Source organism: Nuphar pumila, chromosome 2 (assembly GCF_984573655.1).
Source record: "Nuphar pumila chromosome 2, dmNupPumi1.hap1.1, whole genome shotgun sequence".
Lineage (NCBI taxonomy): Eukaryota > Viridiplantae > Streptophyta > Magnoliopsida > Nymphaeales > Nymphaeaceae > Nuphar > Nuphar pumila.
This window is the reverse complement of record NC_143250.1, coordinates 108,800,729-108,823,595: the sequence shown is the minus strand read 5'-3', so window position 1 is coordinate 108,823,595 and position 22,867 is coordinate 108,800,729. Positions and strand designations below refer to the sequence as shown.

The window sequence follows — 22,867 nt, the reverse complement described above, 5'->3', positions numbered from 1 at the left end:
GCCTATCTGACACTCAATATTCTAATAATAAAGATTATGTCATCGAACTCCTTCAGGACTTAAGCTCATCGAGGAAGACGATGATGGTATTGCCTTGAATGACATACTTTATCTTATGAACTAAGGAGTTCATGCGGGCTCCTGATCACTCGGAGGTTAGTTGACTGGGTTATTCCTAAGACTTAGGGGTTGTTGACCCGTTATTGCAGTAGTATAATGCATCAAAGCCATCCTGACAGGGGTTATCCTCACAAAAATCTATTGTCGCGCTATGGATAGGGTCATTCAGGTGTCTGTAGGGGTGGCAAAATTTGACACGACCCACCAACCTGCTTCTTAGCCGGGTTCAAGTTTGGCTTAAACGGGTTCGTGTCGTAAACGGGTTGACCCGCCTAACCCGTTTATTAAACAGATCGGGTTCGTGTTAGGGGTATGCCAACCTGGCTAACCCGTTTAATAAACGGGTTAGGCGAGCAGGTCAACCCGTTTACCGGAACCTGACCCACCCGCCAACCCGTTTACTCGACCTCGACCCGCCCGCCAACTCGTTTACTCATACCGACCTGACCCGACTCGTTTATTAAACGGGTTAACCGTGTCGTGTCGGGTTACCCGTTTAATAAATGGGTCAGGTTCGTGTTTGCCACATCCGACCCGTTTAATAAACGGGTCGGGTTCGTGTTGAGGTATGCTGACCCGCCAACCCGACCCGATTGCCACCCCTAGGTATCTGGGCACAAAAATACATAACGTAAGAAACACCTAGATGACTTCGTTTGATGTCAAAGTTAGGTTTTTCTGCATACTAAGGGTAAATTTATAATTATCAAAACAATGCATTAGTCATAGGTACACTAACTAATGAATGAATGTTAATATTATTCATGCATCACCTTATATAATGTACCGATCTCAGTACACTGTTGGGCCGATCATGTGAATGATCTAAATTGTATTTGTATGGTTAAGCTAGGCACGAAGAGCTCCTGTTTTGGTTTATGAAATACCTATACACTAAGCCACAAAGATTTGAGTTACGATGTTTTCAACTACGGCCTTAGAGTGACCATTATGTTTTTGACATATTATATTTGTTTGAATTTGAATGTTTTTCTACTATACCAAGAATGGTTATGACCCCGTTTTATGGGGGATACAAATACTGAGCCTGCGATGTGATATGCATTGTGATATAAGAAACAATGCGATATCAAGATCCAGGGTTTCTTTAGATTTCGTTTACAAACCTACTTTATGCAGTACTATTTTTTTAACCAGTAATGTTTATAATAAATAACTCATTTTAAGAGTACCTGCATACGCAATTTTCAAAAATTCCAGCAAATTGCTGAAAAAGTGAGAAAAAACATGGATTTCTCGTCTCGTGAGTGACTTGTGTTTCATTTAAGGATGGCAGTGGACCGGGAGAAAATGGGGCTCCGCCTGCCTCGTCCCGTTTGGACCAAGGATGAAGGGCATAAAACGAGGACGAAGGCGGGGATGAAGATTAAAATCCATCTCGTGCGAAGATGGCTTACGCTTTCCCCTCGCCTCGCCCCATCCCTAATCCTTCTAAGAGATGATAATAGATCAGGAGGAAACGGGGCCCCGCCCCACCTCGCCCCCGTTTGCACCGGGGATGGAGGACATGAAACGGGGATGGAGGTCGAGGTGGAGGTTCAAATCAATCCCCGTGTGAAGATGGAGGCGGGGATGAAGGTTCGGATTTTGAGACGGGGAGGGAGTGGAGACCTTTGTCCCCAGCCCCGGTCCATTGCCAACTTCCATCTCTTTTTATTGCCCTCTAATTTTTGTTTTCCTTTTTTTTTCTCGTTTTTCTAAAAAAACTGGAAAACAAAAATATATTCTCGCTTCCCTATCCTCCTCTCTTCCCTCTCCGCGTATTCATTTGCTCTCGCATTTCCCGTTCTTCTCCTTTCCCTCTTCTTCTTCCTTTCTCTGCAATTCTAAGGTTCCCAGGGAATCGAATTCGTCGTTGCCTCGCCGAGAGCTAGCGAATCGACGGCGGTTCTCGTCTCCTCATTGCCGATTCTCCGATCTCGATTCTGAGTCGCTCGCGATCGCGTCGTTCGATGGACTGAGCGGCGCGAATTCTCTTCTGTTGATCGGAGGTTCTTTTTGAGAGAGGATCGATGGCGCAAGAGCGCCTAGCTAGGGCGTCGATGCCCAGGGTTGCTTCGGAGTCGAGATGGGTGTACCAAGACGAGGATCGGTCCGACGAGAACGAAGGCGGCAGCGGCGCCGGAAACGGGGGCCGCGAGGAGGAGGATTTGCCGAAGTGGATGAGTTCCGAGTCCGACGAGGACAATCCCGCACAGCGGCTCATCAGGACGGGCCCGCGGATCGATTCCTTCGACGTCGAGGCGTTCGAAGTCCCCGGCGTTTCGAGGAGTGACTATGAGGTACTTTGCGGTTCTGCAATCCGATTGAGGTTTACGCTTCTCTGTTAGGTTTTGCTTCCGGAATAGTGACTGGTTGCGTGATTGAAATGCTTCAATCCGTGAATTGTTTGTGCTAATCTGTTTTCAAGCGAATTGTTGGGATATTGGAGCTTAGGATGGCAAATTTGTTTCCTTATTTGCTTGATTATTTATGCTTGAGTGCGAGTCTTTTGTCGTGCTTTTTCTTGATGAGTCCGCTTTCGAAACGCATTACGCCTAATTTTGTTTAGTCTTCCAGCGTATGAAACTCAGAAGATGCCCCAGAAATTCTTTTATGTTAACTTGCTTATTAGTGGGGTTGTGCATTTTCATTACTGGGAGCATATAGTGGATACTCGATATAACTATTCATGTGCATTGTCCGGCAAATCCGTTGCGAATCAAATAATTCATTGGGAAAGAGTGTCTTTAGGGGTCTCGCAAAGTACAGAATGTAATTGCTTGTGAATGTGTACTTGGTCAGCCTGTTGAACTAGAGTTAGGCAGAGAAGTTACAATTGTATGGGTGTTTGTGTTGAAGGACGAACAAATGTCGGATTGGATTATCATAGAGCATATGATGTTTTGTGATGCCCAAAGATGCCGGCTCTTGTAAATGGTGCAGTGAATGGATCACCAACCATACCTTTTAAGTTTCTCATCCATTGTTCTGATAGTACACGTGTATTATTCCATGAATTGTTTGTTTTGTCTCTCAGATCTGTCTTAATTTGGATGTCTTAGAATTAGTATTCTTGTTTTTTTGGATATGTCACGACTCTTTTTTTTTTTTTAATTAGGATTTTACTTGACATTCTAATGTTCCAGTGGACCTAAAGTTCAGATAATTCTAAACGTATGCATTAGAAGGTAATTAATTATCAGTGAGAAACCAATGTGATTCTGTGCAGACAGGCCAGCCATTGAGAGTGGAGGCTTTTCTTTGTAATGAAACTTTATAAAAAAATATAGAGGTTAGAGAGAAATCTTGCATCTGCTTTTGCTTGATTTGGACAAAGCTTAGGCAGAGTCTTGAGACAATAATTCAATCAATTATATGGAAGAAATGCATCATAAGTGATCAAAATTGAGATTATCGCTATGTGTACCAATGGAGAAGAGTGATCACATTGAGATTATCAAATACATATCTGCCAATGCAGAACTAGTCTTGAAATCGTGAGTGGAGCAACAAGTGCATTCCCAGTCAGAGTTAGCATACCGTGGCAGAAGTTTGTATTTGGGTCTGTGATGGACTAAGGCCAATATTGCTAGTTGGAGCTAAGGTATACTAGTGGTCTGCTGAAAGTTTTTTTGTTTTTTAGCTTTGTGTTCATTGCAATTGGTTATTGATGAAGTGAAAATAACTATAAAAGGAAGGTCCTCAAATGCATTTATTCTTACGATAATTTACTATAAATTTGTCACAGTAAAAGGAAAAGAGTAAAGCATGGCTGGATACCTTGGATTAGAGCAGTATAAAATCCATTAATATGAATTAAGTGATGGGGGTTTCTGTTTGTTCTGACTTTTTAATCACCTTCCAAGATTTTTCTAACAAAAGAGCATTTCCTTGAATGAAGTGAATGATTTGATTCGACTAATTGTGTGAAAATTGATTTAGTCAATTGGGTTTGGAATTTTTCTGGTGAATATCGTCAATGATATCATCTGCATAATGTATATACTCTTTTTTACAAGATCTGGTTCTTATTGAACTCATCTATCTACAACTTAGGGTAAGAAGGGAAAAAAATTGAAGTTCAAGTATACATGTTTCTGTAGGGTTCAAAACGAGAATACAATGCATATAAGGGTCTACCCCTTAGTTGACTCTCTAATTCAAGCTGGACAAAAATGTCCTTTTGAGGTTGACTGAGAACAAATAGGCTAAATAAAAGAGTTAAAAGAACTAGAAAAAGACTAGCACACTCTATGTACAATATAATACATGACAAAGGTAGAAATGTCAACCATGTCTCAAGGCACAACTTAGTCTAATATTTTCACAATCTCCTTCCCTTATATAGCACTCCTTTTATGGGGGTTTTGGTATCTTCTCAAGCCGGTGTTTGAAATCTCGCAAAGTCAACCTAGTGACTTGGTTAACTAGGTTGAGTTGCGCGCGCACACACACACACACAGATATATATATATATATATTTGATATAGAATATTCATATTATGTGTATTATATGTAAAATGATGCATATACATGTATTAATAAACATATTATAAAAATATCACTTTGTAATCTGTATACATATATGCACATTGTAAAACATATGATATATAATCGTAATACAATATAACGGAAATCTATGCTACATGGACACTTCACCTAGGCTAAAGTGTCGGTGTCAGACACTTCCCGACACTGACACCGACATTCCTAGACACTTCACTGACACACCGTTTTTCAAATTAGGAGTGTTCAAAACTTTAGACATGTGTGTCGAGTGTCTGACACCTTAAAATGTGTCTTGACACACCGTGTCCAGCGAGTGTCATACATGTGTCCAATGTTTGGGCATCATAGACACGGGTGTTCAGCTTTGTGGACACTTGTTAAACAAGGAAGTATCAAGTATTTTAAAGTTGAAAGATACTTACCTGGGAAGTATCCATCACGCATCGATCATCTGGCACTCTCATTAGTCTTGATGATTTGTTTTCACATTTTGCACTTAAAAACCTTACATGTTCATATTACATCATTGACATTTGTATAAATCATCAATGATCAAATTGCAAATGAGAAAGAAATGTGCATTTTATATTTTATGGTTTTGTTTGCATAATTCTTTAAATCTCTCTCTCTCTCTCATATATATATATATATATATATATATATATATATATAACCATGTCCAAGTGTCTAGTTTTTTAAGACCTGCTGTGTCCGACACCCGTGTGAGTGTCCAACATAGATGGAAATAGTATATGCATAGTTTTACATATTTATATAAAATATAAAGTTGTCATGATCTGGCCAAGTCATGAGTCAACCCATACCGGGTCGGCTGAAGAGTGGTTTTAAAACTATGTCTGAAGCATATGCATTCACGTACAGTTTTCTTCCAAGGTAATACCCTAAGTAATATGCCGAGAGGGGCTCTGAATGTGTCAGCAGTTTTAGTTTTACAATAGCTTGATGCATCAGCTCTAGATACTTGTAGCTGTCTTCTTGTCTTGGAGTACCCAGAATTTGCATCAAGATATTTGGAATTAGTAATAGTTGCTTGATATCTCAACCTATGGAATAAAATGTAAAGGACAAGAATTGGTGGTCCTTTTCCATGGTAGTAGAGTTGGTTGATATGAAGTAGCTGTGCTGATAAACAAATCCAACAGTAACCTGTCATTTGGTCAAAGCTATGTGGTGCAGAGGACCATCACTCCACATCTTCAGGCTTTCACATTTGCATTACAAATGCAATTGTTGTGATTGGAAGTTGCTTATTTACATGTATGTATTCATGTGTGTTCACTTAGTATTTCACAAACAAGCTGGTTTCTTTCTGTATAATCTTTTATATCCTTTTTAAATTTTCTCTTCTTTTGGCTGCACAATATTGAAAATCCATAATGTCCAGCAAAAATTTCCTTCTTGGAGCAGGCCTCAGTTTTTTATGCTTTTGTAGAAAGTGCATCATATGGCATATCAACTCATGCCCATCAAAGAGACTTTTGGAAAATAACCACGGTTTTTTATGGAAAGAGTGTCATTTGAAATGCTACATAAACATCCATGAAAAATGAAATAAGAGAAATATTACAAAATCAAGTGATGTTCTGAATTCTTATCTTCCCAAGGATATCAAAGTTATGCAAGCTATGGAAATTCATAGATTGAGATTTGGTTTAGCTCAAGGTCTTGCAATTGAATGTTTTCTGTATGATAAAAAATCTTGCTTCTGCAACATGCCATTACTTTAGGATATTGAAATATCAAAGTTATTCCAAATTCTAATTGCACACTTGTCTATCTCCTTTCCTGGTGCAATTTCTACTGTATCATATCTCCTTTTTGTTTGTGCTCCAAATTTCCATTATATACCATCAATCTGTTTAAAAAGTTTTTATTTATTGAATAACTGGCTATCTGAATTTGTTTGTTCTTCCATTTTTTTTCAGAAAAATATGAACTTCTATTTCTAATTGTTGACACTTATAAATGATCAGTATTGTTTGGTCAGGTGTACATGTTTCATGCATTGACAAGCCTCCTTGTCTGAGGGGCAGTCTTTTGCTTTTAATTCTTTTGCTTATATATGTTCATTCTGTGTTGGTAATATGTAGAGTAATCCCTTTGTTTTGAAGCGTCTGACCCGAAAATGAAAGTACATCTCATTAGAGATGCAAAAATACAGAAACATTTTGTCTGTTTATGAATGAATTATCCCAGAATCATCTGAATCATGAGATTTAATTGCAGGACTTTACTTTGGGCAGGACTGTTCTGCTTGCTTTCCAAACACTAGGAATCGTCTTTGGGGATGTTGGAACAAGTCCATTATATACCTTCAATGTGATGTTTAGCAAATCTCCTATACATGGGGAGGAAGATGTCCTTGGAGCACTATCATTGGTCTTGTACACATTGATTTTGATACCATTGGTCAAGTATGTACTTGTTGTGCTTTGGGCAAATGACAATGGGGAAGGTGTGACATTCTGTAAAGTATGGTTCTTCTATGTTTCATTCACCTATTCATCCATCCTGTGTTCACTCCTTGCTATTTTTGTTGTGCAATATTTATTGCAGGTGGAACATTTGCATTATACTCTTTGATATGCAGGCATGCGAAAGTCAGTCTTCTTCCGAATCAGTTGCCATCTGATGCTCGTATATCAAGTTTTAGACTAAAGGTACCATCTCCAGAGCTTGAGAGATCACTGAAGATTAAAGAAAGTCTAGAAACTTCATTGCCGCTGAAAAGGCTGCTTCTCGTTTTAGTTCTTGCTGGTACTTCTATGGTGATCGCAGATGGAATTGTTACACCTGCAATGTCAGGTTTGGTATTATTATCCTGAGTCTTTTGATAACAACTTTATTCATGTCTCCAAATAATGGTTCAACTGGGTTTTCATGTATAGGATTCTATGCTATTGTCTTATCTTGAACCTTAAGGATCTATCTGTAGGTTCTCATCTTCATCATTTGGAATTTCAGTAATGTCAGCTGTGGATGGTCTCAAAATTGGAATATCTGGAGTGCAGCAAGGTAAATCCATGAATTCATTGGCCCATCTAGAATGATTCTTCAGAGGTCCTTTTCTTTTAATTTCCCTTTTTCTAGTACTTGGAGGAGGATAATCTTTTCATCTTGGATTTTCTTCCCTTTTTATCTCATTGGCTATTTTTTACACTTGGACCAAGTCCAGAAAGCACACACTGTCTCTAAGAAGAGCATGCACATGTGTTATTTATTGTAGTGCAGCTCAGCTAAATGGAAAATGTAATTATTGGATACCCTTGTCTTTATGCAGAGCAAGTGGTGCTGATTTCGGTAGCATTCCTTGTTATCTTGTTCAGTGTACAAAGATTTGGCACAAGCAAAGTTGGGCTAGCCCTTGGACCTGCTTTATTCATCTGGTTCTGTTCTCTCGCAGCAATTGGGGTCTACAACATTGTGAAGCATGACAGAAGTGTTCTAAAGGCATTTAATCCTGTCCATATCTACTACTTTTTCAAGAGGAATTCAAGTACGGCATGGATGTCACTTGGCGGGTGTTTTCTATGTGCCACTGGTAAGTACATCCATAGTCTGTCTTTACGGTTGTAGGGGTTCACTTTACCATCTGATGTATATGAACCCTTCTGCTCCATTTTCCACTGATAAAAAACAAGTGAACTTTTATGTTAGTCAAGATGATTACAAATTTACAAGGCTTTGAGGACATGAATAGTCTTCCAGCTTCAAAACACTGTATATCACTCAAATCTCTTGAAATAGAATTGTAAGGCTTGATGATGGTGATATGTAGAACAGTTTACTGAAATAACTTTGGTACTCAAAGGCACCCCTTTCATTAGATCATTATCATAATGCACACTTAAGTAAAGTTACCAGAGCAAGTCAAACTAATTGTATTTATTTTGGACTTTATCTTGGATAAGATGAGAAATATTAGGGGGTTATAGTCCTAGGAAAGTCAAGGCTACTGTCTTTTTGTTGATAAAGAAAAACAATCTTTTGGTTGTTTTACCATCAGTTCTCTTTTGTTACATCCATGGTAGTTTGAAATATTCATGGCCTTGAATCCTTATGGACTGGCTGCATTTCAGGTTCTGAGGCAATGTTTGCAGACCTATGCTACTTTTCAGTTAGATCTGTACAGGTATGAATAGTTCTAACCAGTTGTTGAGTGTGTTAGTGTATTGTTGCTGTCATGTAGTTGTGGTTTGGTATTTTATCGACTTGTTAAAATTTTTAAGATAAAGTAATGAATTGATTTTTTTTTTAATGTTTTTTTGATTGTCATTAGTGAATCTGGTTGTAGGTTACCTTTGTTTTCCTAGTTCTTCCATGCCTAATGTTGGGATATCTTGGCCAAGCTGCTTTTTTGATGAAAAACCTGGACAAATATGAGCAAGTCTTCTTTTCTTCTGTACCAGGTAAGTTTAACAATTGTGTGTTGCAATTGTTCTTGAACCTTATTTTATCATTTAATAAGATAAATGACATAATGATCAATGACCACAGATGGAGTTTTTTGGCCGGTCCTTATCATTGCTAATATTGCTGCACTAATTGCTAGTCGAACAATGACATCAGCAACATTTTCTTGTATAAAGCAATCAACTGCTCTTGGTTGTTTTCCTCGTCTAAAAATCATACACACCTCCCGGAAGTTTATGGGTCAGATATATATTCCTGTCATGAACTGGTTCTTGCTTGTTTTCTGCTTGCTGATAGTCGCCACTATTGCAAGTACAAATGAGATTGGGAATTCTTATGGTATCTTCAAGTAACCTCTCGGCTCTTTGTTTTAGGAATGCATTGATTTTATTTGTTTCTGTTCAGTTGTGCAGCATCTCATATTGTTCTCATCTTTGATCCACAGCAATTGCTGAGCTTGGGGTGATGATGGTGACCACTGTCTTAGTAACTTTGGTCATGATTCTAATATGGCAGATTAACATTATCATTGTACTCACCTTCTTGATTCTATTCCTGGGAATGGAATTAGTATTCTTTTCTTCTGTTCTTTGGAGCATCGTTGATGGGAGCTGGATCATTCTGGCGTTTGCAGCTATTGCATTTATGGTAATGATTATATGGAACTATGGTAGCAAGCTGAAATATGAAACTGAGGTGCGGCAGAAGTTATCGATGGATATAATGAATGAACTTGGTCCTAGCCTTGGGACTATAAGAGCCCCTGGAATCGGCCTGCTTTATACTGAGCTGGTCCGAGGGGTTCCAGCAATATTTGGGCACTTTCTCACTGGCCTTCCTGCAATTCATTCTATGATCATATTTGTTTGTATTAAGTATGTTCCGGTCCCAGTTGTTCCACAGAATGAGCGCTTTCTCTTCCGGCGGGTTTGCGCGAAGAGTTACCATATATTTCGCTGCATTGCAAGGTATAGTTGGAACTTCTATTGAAGATTTTCCGAAATCAGATGCTCTTCTGTTTTCTTTTTATTGTCTAATTGATTCAGTGAACTAAGCTTCCAAGCTTCCAAGCTTTCAATCTATCCTTTTTGTGGAATTGCTGAGTTTTGAAGAAGTGGAAAGTGAGTCACTAGAATATGAGAACTAGAAATATGGGCATTTCCAACACTTTTTTTGCAAATCCAACCATGTGGATGTGCTTGGCATGGTGAGTTTGCTAGGAATCAACCATTGGATCATGTATTTTCGATGAAAAAATGCGATTTTTGAATGCTTGAATATTTATGAAGATTATGAGCCATTGATTTTAAAGCCTTAAAAAAATATAGTTTATGCATCAAAATCGGATGATTCAAGAGCAGGTTCTTATAAAACCAATCATGTAGATCACATCTATACGGTTAGATTCAAGAGAAAAGAACAAAAAATTCCTGAAAATCGTGGTTCACACATTAGTTCTCATATTCTAGTGACTGTATTTCTTGTTTAGCTCTATCCTTGGAAAAGTTTGTTACTTTCTTAAAACACATACTTGGGTATCTTTCAATGTTTAAAACAGTCAACAGTTAGACAATCATGGAAGAAAATGTTTATAGGCTTTGTCTAGCAGTTTGATGTTTGGCACGTTAAGACATGGTGAGAACATCAGGGATGACATTCAATTTTAGGGATAGCATGGCATCCATGGCCTGTGATAGTAGTGGTTGAGGATTGTCCTCAATGATAATAACTTGGTGACAAAGGATTTTTCAACTATGACAACATGCTTATTACGTTATAAGGTCCACTTGGGCGTTTGGGAATGTACCTTCAACATTGAGTCTGTGTCTAGATTTCTTGTGTTTGAGCTACATTCCATTTGATTGTTAATACAGCTTATTTTTCCTTTATTCTGTGTGTGTCTGTCTTTTTTCAGTATCTTTTTTCTTCCATCACCAATTTCTTGTTTGTAACCAAATGCTATGATAGATTATCCAAAAAAGTAGATGCTGACATAGCTTTATATTTTATTTGTTTGGTTTTTGCTTGCTAGTCGATTCATGTCGATTTGGTTTCAACAGGTACGGATACAAAGACGTGCGCAAAGAAAATCATCAAGCATTCGAGCAACTTCTCATAGAGAGTCTTGAGAAGTTCATCAGGCGGGAGGCGCAAGAGCTATCACTGGAGAGTGATGAGGACAGGGACGATGATTCTGAAGAAGAGTTAGACCCTTCTAGAACACTTATTGCACCAAATGGCAGTGTATATTCACTTTCTGTGCCGCTTCTGTCCGACTTCGAGAGCATCATTACGCCAGCCGTTGAGGCAAGCACTTCTTCCACGGAAGTAACCCTGGCAAGTGAACATACAGAAACAGCAGCCACGTCAGAGGGAGACCAGAGCCTTGAGAGGGAACTATCATTTATACGAAAAGCTAAGGAGTCTGGGGTAGTGTATCTCCTAGGACACGGAGACATCAGGGCAAGAAAGAATTCTTGGTTCTTCAAGAAACTGGTGATCAATTATTTCTATGCATTCTTGAGAAAAAATTGCAGAGCAGGGATTGCAACACTGAGCGTGCCACACACAAATTTGATGCAAGTTGGCATGACTTACATGGTTTGAGATGGTGATTTTGCTTCGTGAAAATCTAGTGGATTTTTTTGTTGTCCATCCAAGTATGGGATTGAGAAGCCTGTGAATGGTTCCGGACATTGTATTCTTTTGTGCACTGGTTCATGGCGTCAATTGCATGGTAAAGCACATTTTGATTCGCATGTCATCAAAATTCTTTACAGGGTAATGCATTGCATCGGCGTTGTATTTGTGAGGTATGGGCTTGTGAGCAGAGTAGTTTCCAACTGATTAAAATACATTACTTGAATGCAAGGGCGTAGCGTTCGATTGATGCGCATTGGAAATGGCTGTCCGTGTTTAATTTCTCATATAAGCGTGCAAGTTTGGCAATTCCATGCAAACAACCTGAAGCCCTCAAAAGGTGAGTAGATTCAGTGCTTGGGCCGAACACTTCAACAAAATGTTCGGGGGGCATGGAGGCGTGGTTGGATGATCGTGCTTGAATAGGGCACACAAAGCACTAAAATTTGCTATGCATGCAGTGATTGTGTAAAACAAAATATAAATCACAATACAAATTTTGTATTTTGTGTGAAGCATTTTTGTAGGCTCGTCTCACAGGTAGATCGCAGACGGTGCACACTCAAGTACTTTGTAAACTGTGAAGTACTTAGGCGCGATCACTGGATCTGCTCGGGGCCCCAAGCCTCCCCCTCTCAAAAGAGCTGAACACTTTAAAAAAAAGTGTTCGGCCCTAACACACCTCCAAAAAGACACTTTGGCTGTCTTGCATAACTGGATAGAAATCTATTCAACGTACAAGTGAAGATAAAACCTGAATACTTTCACAATTTCCTGATAATGTACAGAAGATGAATCGGTGCTAGGCGGACCCAGAATTCTTGGTTAAATATGAACAGGCTTTTTTATTCCTGAATTGGGGAACCTCTCTCTCTCTCTCTCTCTCTCTAAGTAACTCCTAGCACAGGAGAATAAAATTGGAGTCATTCTAATTGGCAATGACGAACTCTGGCTCTTAAACCACCAAACGAAGCCTCCTTCCAAGTCCCAACTGTCTCACACATTTTTCTAGCTTGGCGTGTACGTTTTATGCAATCTATTGCTTTCACGAATGTGGTCTCTGCTAGAGCTTTTCCTGTTATCAGCGGACAGTATATAGACGGGTTTCCTTCTTACGCCATACTTTAGCCGCAGCAGTAGTGAATTGGCCATCACACAAACTGAACTCAGAGACATCAGAACTCCGGCAATGGATGGTGTGAGCATTGTTCCATTAACTAGAAGCAACAAACCAGCAACTATTGGGAGGCCAACCTGCAAGAGTGGTTCCAATATATCTTTTTACAGCAAATACAAAACCACAGGAAAGCACTATGCAAACGATGGTAAAGATTGACAAGAGGCATCTAAACATAAAAGAGAAGTTATTCTGTATGACAGTGTGGGTGGAAAGGTTCCTTTTTTCAAAACGTTAGTTATGAGAAACACACCGACAAAATGAACAAGTGATGCAGGAACCTACAAAGAACTTGCCATAAATCTAATGATGAATTAGAGATTGAGCATGATAATGATGAAATTATACATATTGGTGATTCTAGTGATTCTTTAAATGATGATATGCCGGTTCATGATATTCAAACTTATTCTAGAAGAACGATTGAGAATTCTCAATGTGCAATTGATAGATACACTCAAACGAATCATGTGAAAATCATAGTATTATGAAAATCAACCAAACTTCTGGACCACATGATAGATTTGTCTCTTATGAGTCTTTTTCACCTAGGTATAGAGTTTGTCTTATGTCCATTCACTCCTTTCACGAAACTTCATCCTATAATGACTAAAGTTATTCCCAAACAGGTAGATGCTGTGAACCCAGAATTAGGAGCCATAGAAAAGCAAAAACTTGAGAAATTCAATCTCTACCCATAGAAAAAAAGACTATAGGATGTAAGTGGGTTTATAAGATTAAGACAAAGGAAGATAGATCTTTAGAAAGATATAAGGCTAGGTTAGTGGCCAAAGATTACTCTCAAGAGTATGGTATAGAGTGAGACTATGAGGAAACATTAGCACCCATAACACATATGACTAGTGTAAAGACTCTTACTACCTTAGAATCTATTACGAAATGTCATGCGTACCAACTAGATATTAATAATGTTTTCTTGAATGGTGACCTAAATAAGGAAGTGTACATAGATCCTCCTCTAGATTTAAGTTTGAGAGAAAAATATTTCGTTTAAAAAAATTCTTAAAAAACATATTGACATGTCTGATCTTGGTTATTTGAGATATTTTTTAGATATAAAAGTGACTTACTCTCGTAGATGATATATTATGTCTCAAATGAAGTTGGTTGCAGAAATTATTGTCAAATCAAGAATACCATATGACAAGAAAGTGGATACGTTGAAGCTTGTCAATGCGAAATTAAGACTGGAAGATGAAACTCTTCTCAAATATCCAACACCATATTGACAATTGATCGAGTCTCTAACTTGCTTGTACATTACAAGACCAAGACATTGTTCATGTTGTTCATTCAGCAAGTCAGTTTCAGCATACACCAACAACACTACATATGAGTGTCATTTTGAGAATAGTCAGATACATTAAAAATACTATATCCAAAGGGTTTTTCTTATCTTATTTTTAATTGCTTATACTAATGCAGATTAGGAAGAGAATCCTAATGATAGGGTCTCAACTACTGGATTTTGTGTGTTTTTAGGAGACTCTCTAATATCTTGAAGGTGCAAGAAGCAACAAAAGGTCTCATTATCGTCACTTAAAGCTGAATATTGTGTTATGACAACAACAACTATGAAGATTATTTGACTGAGAAATCTTCTCAAAGATATAGGAGTCGTCATCTCTAATCCTTTGAAGATGTGTTGCCACAACAAGAGTGCTATCTATATTTCGAGCAAGCACGCCTTCCATGAACGAACAAAGCACATAGAGATGGACTATCACTATGTTAGAGAAGAATACTTGAGAGGAACTGAATTGCCCTACGTGACTTTCGAATGTTAGCTGACAGATTTTTTCACTAAAGCCTTACACCTCGTTTTATTTCTTGTTGGCAAACTTTTGATTATTACACCGTAAGTTTGAAGAGTGTTAAATTGTATAGGTGTATATATATATATATACCTATGCATATACATATTATATATTAATATATATATATATATATGTGTGTGTGTATTTATATTTATTTGTTTGGCTGATTTATACATGTAATAGGTTATAACATTAGGGGCACTTTTGTACATTTTCTTTTCTTTTTTATATATTTTGTTCTAGCCGTTGGGCCCCAACAGTTAGTTGTCTAGCCCTTCTTGTATGTTGTATACCCTATAAATATGGGATCTCTCCCATATTGTTCTTATGCTTTTCTTAAGCACTATTAGTGAATAAATTCATATTTTTTTATCTTGTTTTTGTTCTCCTGTGCTTGCCCATTAGTGGTTATTGTGAGTTTATTTGGAACTCTTGTATTTGCCCTTAAGTGACTTGTGTATTGTCCCTTGGTGGACTAGTGCTTGTGCACATTATTTTGTTTCTTGATTGGCCTTAGGGGCCTTGCCATTATATATATTTTTTTGTTTCATTACAAAGAAGAGGTGATAAATTCATCCCTGAATTAGAGATGTGGTCATCACACATGGCTTGATTAAAATTTTCAACACATGAGGAAATTTTTCTAAGGCAGAACATATATGACAACTGAGATAAGCCTTTGGTGTTTTTGTGCATGCTAATAAAGTTTATGATTCACCACATCAGTTTTAGGGCAGATGTTCCTTCCCTCTTATGATCTACAACAGTAGATTTTCAGGGTTAAAGGGTATTTCCAAGACTTGCAGAATAGTTTTAAATTTAATTCTACAAGTGCATAATGAGTCTAAACATAATTGTCAAGGTGAACAAATTCCAGATTATCAAGGGCCTGAACATAATTGTCACTTTCACATCTAAGAACAACACTGAGCAAGGTTGAGATTTACCTATAATTTCTTCAATAATCATACCTTTGTAGTTGTTGTTGTTGTTGTTGTAATCATACCTTTGTCTTTCAGAAATGGAAAGATATAGGTAGGCCAAGGAGAAGGAAGCTTTGTACACCACTTTGATCCATTTCATGCACATCTTAAACAAATTCATCATTTGTTCAGGTTTGCCTAAGGGACGAATAAATATTTTTATAAATGAAACAAGACTTTTAATCAACTAGAAAGAACAGTACACACATACACATATTTATTTATTAGTTGTTTATTTTGATCAATCCACAGTGTCAATAAACTTGAAGATTTTATTGGAAGTGTTCTCGATGCAGGCTTCTTTGCCTATCTTATGTTGCTAAATATATGCATTTTATTTGTGTGCATTATCTTTCACCTATATCACATAAGTGCGTGTGTGTGTGAGCACATGTATAAATTTATGTATATAATATAGATAAAACCGAACTTGGTTAGGGACAACCAAGTCCAGTTTCGGACAGAACTGTACCCCTATGCAGCGGACCGCACCTGACACTGTGGAAGCCATGTCCAAGTGTCACACCCGCACCAACGAGGGTGCGAAACGGGTGTGTTGCCCTTTTATAAGTGTCCATGATACACAGTCTTTCACTTATTGTTTTTTCTTATTTATCTTGAACCTGTGTGCTTATCATATTGATTGTATAGATAAACTGCATAAATTTTACCATATAATCATTGTCTTAAATAACAGGTCTGATCTCAAGTTTATAAGATTATCTTTATAGGTTAGAAGTAAACAAAGTTTCTGTTCATGGCTGCAAGTGTTCAATATGTTGAATCACGCCCCCATCTTGGTTGAAGCTAGCTCCAACCTAATTGAGAGCATGGAACAAGTGCAAACTGCTTCAAGTATGCTGAGCAGCAAATCAGGAGCAAAAATGCAGGAGAATAATCCAAATATATGGATCTATCAACAAAGCCTCTGAAAAGGGAAAAAAAACAAAACATATACAACGTTGGACCACCTACCCCATCAGCTAATATGGTCCCATGAAATAAATACAGCTTTTTAACCTAAAACTTGAACTAGAGAAGATAGAAATTAAAGCAAATGGCACCAGTTGCCCACCTATCTGTCAACTATTGCAGTCACAGAAGTACACCAGGTAATATCCTATTAGGCTATTACTGTAAAAACAAAGAATGTGGATATTGTAAAAAGCTGCAAAACTTTTCAGCCCTTACATTCAACTGCCTGCTGCTTCTTAATACATTTCAAATACCTGCCTAAGGCATAAAATTGCTTGTTTACTATTCTATGTTCTTTTGATAATGAAATGAATGTTGAAGACATTTTAGCCATTTTATTTGACTAAATCATGGTCAACTGATTGATTTTAAGGCCAGGCATGCCTCAGTGACAAAGATGAAAACTCAGGCACTTAAATACAATAACCAAAAGGTTGGGCAGGTTCTTGTAATATACCCTATTGTTTAGCATGACTAAAGGTATCCAAAATTTAGAATGGACCCCCAGTGCTGTTCAAGTTCAGCAAAACCAAAAGCTGGACTTTAGCCGATATTGGGGTCCCATGCAGCAGAGAGCAGGCAACATCAAGCCATGGACTTGAATTACATTTCAATATTTTAAAGAAATGCAGCTTCACTAACTAATGGATACTAATCATGCAATCTGCATGACAACAGAATGCACCTTCAGCAATTCTGCAGCCAGTCAACCCCATAGTTCTCAAGTAAATCCACAAAAAATCATCTCTGCCTAACAAATGTTTGAATCTTCTGCATGTTCTTCTATTGAAACAAAATTTTAAAAAAACCCATAAGAGAGTACCTGTATGAAGCATTTAATCATAGTACAATCACTGGCCACTTACATGTGAGGACTAACAGTATAAGAGCATATATAAGCTTAAGACTGTTGGGTTTCTATGAGAGAATGACATATGTATCCTTTGGAAAAGAAAGAAATCACGTACAGATAGGTAGCATAAAGATCATATACACTAACCACAATGGCCTTGCAGGACTTGCTGTACACACTCACCACCAATAAAACTTCAACCAGCCAATTTTCCACCATTCTCAACAAGCTTAACATATCTGTGTGACAAATTTGCTCTCAAACACCCACTTTCTGTAGGATCCAAAAAAACCAATCGACCCTCTGATTGGTAGGGAAGAGAGAGCTACCAGTTTCAAGAGCTGAACAACCTTCTGGCAGGAGAGATGAACGATCTCTAGGATGACTTGACAAAATTCTGGCTTCAGTCAAGTTACTTTAGTGAATGCACAATGTTAATGGTTTATCCTCCAGATACCTTTCTCCTTATTTTTAGATGGCCATTTTATAACTTTGTGGACAAATACACAAGGCTATAGATCACTAAGATGAAATTTTACTCTTCAACTACTCTGCTGAATGAAATAACTCCACCTCTACTGAAGCATTACATCACAAGCACAAAACAGCAGATTTGCCACAACCTATATTTCATTTTTTTTTCATAACAACATAAGCTAAATATTGTTCCTTTAAAGCCAGCCTTATTAATATCACAAATGATATTCCAAAGGTAGGCTTGAAGCTCTAAAAGAAAACCTGGAGAGACATATAACAGATGAATCAGCTATTGGATCTATAAGATCTAGTAGAAATTCACGATGCTCCCATGCATGAACAAAAAGTCATGCATTTTTTTCAAATGTCACTGAAAAACAAAAGCTCGTCCCCTACAAGGTATATCTTCTAACTTTCCAAATTGATGATCTTCCTTCTCATTGTGGTTTCCTTTAATTAGAAACTTTGAGCTCTTACCAAATTCTTGGATTCTTCTAGAGAGCATGGCATAACTAAAAACATTATCTTCTTGAGATGGATTTGGATTTGATGATGGATGGACCCATAACTTTTGGATCAACATTCTTAGCATAAATTTCATTTAAACCCAACCTATTTGATTTGGGTTCCAGCACAATTATAGAGCAATATGGATTAATGGGTTCACATATAAATGGATTAGATTTTAAGAACCTTTTTTAATCAAGTTCGAAATTAGATCTAGACCTAATTCAATTTTATTCAGGTTCAGGATCGGTTCTTGGTATAACTAAAATTGTAGACCTCTTTGCATTTCATCTTTCAATTACTACAAAAAATTTCACCTTTGCTGGCGCAAAAATCCTGCTAGTAAAGGTATTTATTGGCACTGTAATTACGTTAGTAAGTGCACTATAGTAAGTCCTATCAGTATAGCATTTACTGACGCAAAATGGTCGCGTTGGTAAACAATGTCTTGATTGGTGTGAATTGCTTAAAACGCTCTGAGTGGTAAGAAAAGATACAACATTTCAATTTAGATTTGTAAGGAATGAAAAGTTGGAAACTGCAAGCGATAAGCTAGCACTGAAACCATTAAGAGAGAAAGAAAGAGAATCATAAGCTCTTAAGCTTCAAGAAGATCCATAAATCCATGATTAGCCAAACTCTTTATAAAAAATGACACTAATCCCTCTTGCCTTTTCAAACAATACTGGACAGGGAAATAAAACACAACAATAAAATGAGTGTTTCAGAACCCACCAAAACACCTTTAGCAGATAACTTTTCAGTTTAGCAACAGCAATCACCAATGCAAGTATCCACATATTTTGCATCAAGAAGCACAGGATTTCTCTTTCGAGGAGAACATTGTCATATCATTTTTTTTTTATGTTAAGGATGCCGGTCATAATACATGTGCATCTCATATATACCTCCTTTTGTACATGCTTGACAGTTGACACAAACTTGAGTGACTGTGAACAAAAACAAGTGATGACCCTAATCCCTAGGGAATTTGTCCCCGATAAAACTATCAGAAAATCCCTGAGAACAGTATTTGTGAGTCACCCTAATGCTAATCGTAACTTTATAAAAAAAGTTCATTCAGTTTTTTAAACCTATTTCAGTAAATGTTTGCATGAACAAAGAAAACTACTGTCGCAGATTCATTCTGCCAACATACAACAGCATATAGTAACATTGACTTGTGATTTTAGTTCAAACGGTCTACCAGCACTCCCAACCTTTGTTGTTCCCACAGGTTCGATCCACGATTTTTTGTTCCTAAATTTACATATGGAACGTTCACTATGACCAAGCAAATAATTGGATAAAGATGAAAATTTATGTACACAAATTTTCAATGCTTAAGACACTTGCATTTCTGATTCTCTCGCAATTTTCAAATACAATAGGCACGTAATGATTACACGAAACCAGCTCCACTGACAAGTGGTATAAAACAAGATGATAGAGTATTTTCAATCTAACAAATGCTTACTTCGCAGATTAGACTTAAATCCACAACTTGTCAAGTGTGCAGCAAGTTCTTCACCCAACTGCTGTTTCCAGTTCTGCATATCCCGCGCTTCAGGTACAGGCAATACAACTGCTGTCTCTGTCGCAAGGTTGACACTAGCAGAGGACACCTGCGGCTGTTTCACATGAAATATCATTCATGCCTATGATGCATGGCTAGAAGAAAGGTGTACAAGTTTCACCACAAACACAATCTAGTACCTGACTTTCCAATATGCGTTTCACGCTTGCCGCACAGCCTCCACAAGACATACCCTGCGATAAAGAACGCCATGCAAGTCAGAAAACTAAAGGCAATCACTTCTAACAAGAACGATATAGCATCACGCTATTCCAATCCCATTCCTTGGAAACCAGAAGCAGTAGAGGTTCTGCGCCCTCTTTCTTTCTTTTTTTTTCACTTCTTTTTTGCAGTGGAGAATGTAATGGGGCATTTAAAATTGTACAACAAAAATCAATATCAGCAGAAACAAATTTCGCAATAAAAGAAACTAGAATATTAAAAAAACCAAAGAGGAAGTAAGTTTTGACGTTATTCAATATGAGTTTACTGATATTTTGAATTTTCTACTTCCTTTCTGTCAAGAACTAACTAAAGAGAGATAAATTTCAGCGAATCATCCCGCAACTAACATTTAAAAAAAATGAAAATAAGGAACCAAAAACACTTAACTATCATTTCCATGGCGCAGGGAAAAGAATTACCCCGACGTCCAGCACTATAACGTCAGAAGACGCGGCCAGAACCTCATCTGAATCCCCGGTGAGCGACTTCGTCTCCGTTCTGTCACTCGATCTGTCGCCGCCGCTGCCTTCTCCTCCATCTCTGTCATCGCCGCCGCCTCCGCCACCGCCGCTTGCGCCGATAGCCGCTGTGCTGGACATTGAGGCCAGACAATGCTTGACGGACGGCGGAAACGCCGGGGCTCCGAATATTGCATAATTGACGGGAAATCTGTGGCGGAAATGCCCTAGATTGTCGTGGACGAGGCATCTGGCACTACAGAACGGACGCACGATGTCGCGATTGCGGTAGTTCCTGCAGAAATGACGGGCGATCAAGAAGAAGACGGATTTGGAGGAGGGGAGCGAGGGTTGGCGCAAGAAGCTGAGAGGAGTCGAGACAACGGCGCTACACTCCATTGCGTGCCGCTCGCCCTTTTTTCTTGATGATAGCGAGAAAGTCGGAGCGAAATGGAGCGATAGGGGGGGGGGGGGGGGGATTCGAAGAGGGGTATTTATAGATGCCGGGAGGCGGGAAGATAGTGTTCCCGGGAAGATAACGGATGGCCGGGTTTTGCAGACCCTGATGAGATGTTGACACGTGGACGGTCGTGGATGCGTGACATATCTCTTTGTGGAGGGATGTGTATGAAACGGGTTTGGGTCGGGATATCATACCGAACCCACAATATTTAATCGGATTAGGTACACCCTTTCCCACTACACAGGGTGCCAATGAATCATAGTAGTTGGCGTCCGAGACTGGATCAGGTGTGGGCTGGGAAACAAGCTGAGCTGCTCGTAGCTCTGCTTATGTTCGGTTAGCTCGTTCAAACTCATAAAATATGCTCGACAAGCTGAATATGGACAATAGGTGTTGGGCTTATATAAGCGCGTTAGGCATTGAAAAACATAATTTTTATATAAAATATAGTATTTTCTTGTAATCTTGTTTTTTCCAACTCTAAAACAATGTATTTTTTCATACAAAGAAGCTAGCTCGAACTCGGTTCGTCAAACTCCAGTTGATTATCTCAAATTCAAGTTGGCTTGCCACAAGAATAAACCGAGCTTGAGCACTTTCTTTAAATTTTTTGTTGAATCTAGCTATATCTCTATTGCATGCTGATCTGCCAAGATAGGTCAGTATCCTGATTCTTCATGTAATTGAGGAAAACGGTATAGAAAGACATACCATGTCGGGAAACCACATCACTTCATCGGTTTAGCATTTATTAGTTGAAAGAGGATGACAAACATTTTCTAGAATACCTATCAATTATCAGTTGCAGTCAATACCTATTTGATTGAGACCAAATTCAAGCTCCTATGCTTAAAGAAGCAAACATCTAATCTTGTTTTTGTAGAATATGTTGGACCTCCCACCTCATCTGAAACCAAAATTTTACCTAAATGGTTCAGGGCATGGCTCATTGATCATGGGCTAGAAAGTTGCAACACTCTGTTCAGATCTGTTAATTCTCTAGTTTATCTTGTGAGAGAGTTGTTGATTGAAGTGCAATCAAACTTATTAGCAGTTCACAATAGAAGAATGCTCAATGTCAGTGATAAGGACAATTCAAGCCGATTGGAATTGCATAAATACAATGCCTCTAATAGGTTTAATACAATGCACTAAGAATAAAGTTCTGCAACACAAGTATAACAAATTGTAAAACTCTACCGACTCAAAATTTGAAGATACAATAGTTGCTGCAATCTCATTCACATTCTTTGATTTGCAGGCTATTGGGGCCGTAAATACGATTATTAGACGTGATGGGAAGCTGCCTCAGGCATCAATTAATAAGACTCCCAGCTCTAAATCAATAGAAATTCTAAACAGCTTATGTAGAGACCCAAGTAATGTGGTATTTCTTTTAGTGTCAATGACAAAAATACTCCCAACGAATGGTTTTTCCCTTGTGAAAAGCTTGGAGTTGTTGTAGAACACAGATACTTTCTAAGGTACTTACCTTTCAATATTTTCTGCCTCGTTTGGTCTTCTTGTGTATTATTATGTTATACTTATTTTCAGGTTGTTTTCATCTCTTGATGCACATGCTATACTTGTTTTCAGGTTGAAGCATGATGCAAAATGGGAAATATGTGT

General features: G+C 38.1%; 2 protein-coding genes across 5 annotated transcripts; one reads left to right on the top strand and one right to left on the bottom strand.

Annotated features, from left to right (window-relative positions):
- The first annotated feature begins 1,807 nt into the window (after window positions 1-1,807).
- LOC149846661 (potassium transporter 7-like) lies at window positions 1,808-11,964 on the top strand. The gene is made up of 10 exons (XM_089998110.1): window positions 1,808-2,423; window positions 6,880-7,108; window positions 7,210-7,458; window positions 7,618-7,668; window positions 7,934-8,194; window positions 8,733-8,785; window positions 8,948-9,062; window positions 9,151-9,405; window positions 9,512-10,034; window positions 11,127-11,964. The coding sequence occupies exons 1-10, from the start codon at window positions 2,154-2,156 to the stop codon at window positions 11,671-11,673; spliced, it is 2,553 nt and encodes an 850-aa protein (XP_089854236.1). The 5' UTR covers window positions 1,808-2,153; the 3' UTR covers window positions 11,674-11,964.
- A 436-nt stretch (window positions 11,965-12,400) lies between these two features.
- LOC149846660 (uncharacterized) lies at window positions 12,401-21,242 on the bottom strand. 4 transcript variants are annotated; one of them, XM_089996480.1, is made up of 6 exons: window positions 20,737-21,242; window positions 20,233-20,286; window positions 19,994-20,147; window positions 15,728-15,842; window positions 15,669-15,692; window positions 12,401-12,960 (listed from the first exon to the last, which is right to left on the bottom strand). In XM_089996480.1, exons 1-5 carry the CDS (start codon window positions 21,172-21,174, stop codon window positions 15,680-15,682), a joined length of 774 nt encoding a protein of 257 aa, XP_089852606.1. In that variant the 5' UTR covers window positions 21,175-21,242; the 3' UTR covers window positions 12,401-12,960; window positions 15,669-15,679. The 4 variants fall into 4 exon arrangements, with proteins under 4 accessions (XP_089852606.1, XP_089852607.1, XP_089852608.1 ...); XM_089996481.1 differs by having other exon boundaries at window positions 19,994-20,141; XM_089996482.1 differs by lacking the exons at window positions 15,669-15,692; window positions 15,728-15,842.
- Between the last annotated feature and the right edge of the window lie 1,625 nt (window positions 21,243-22,867).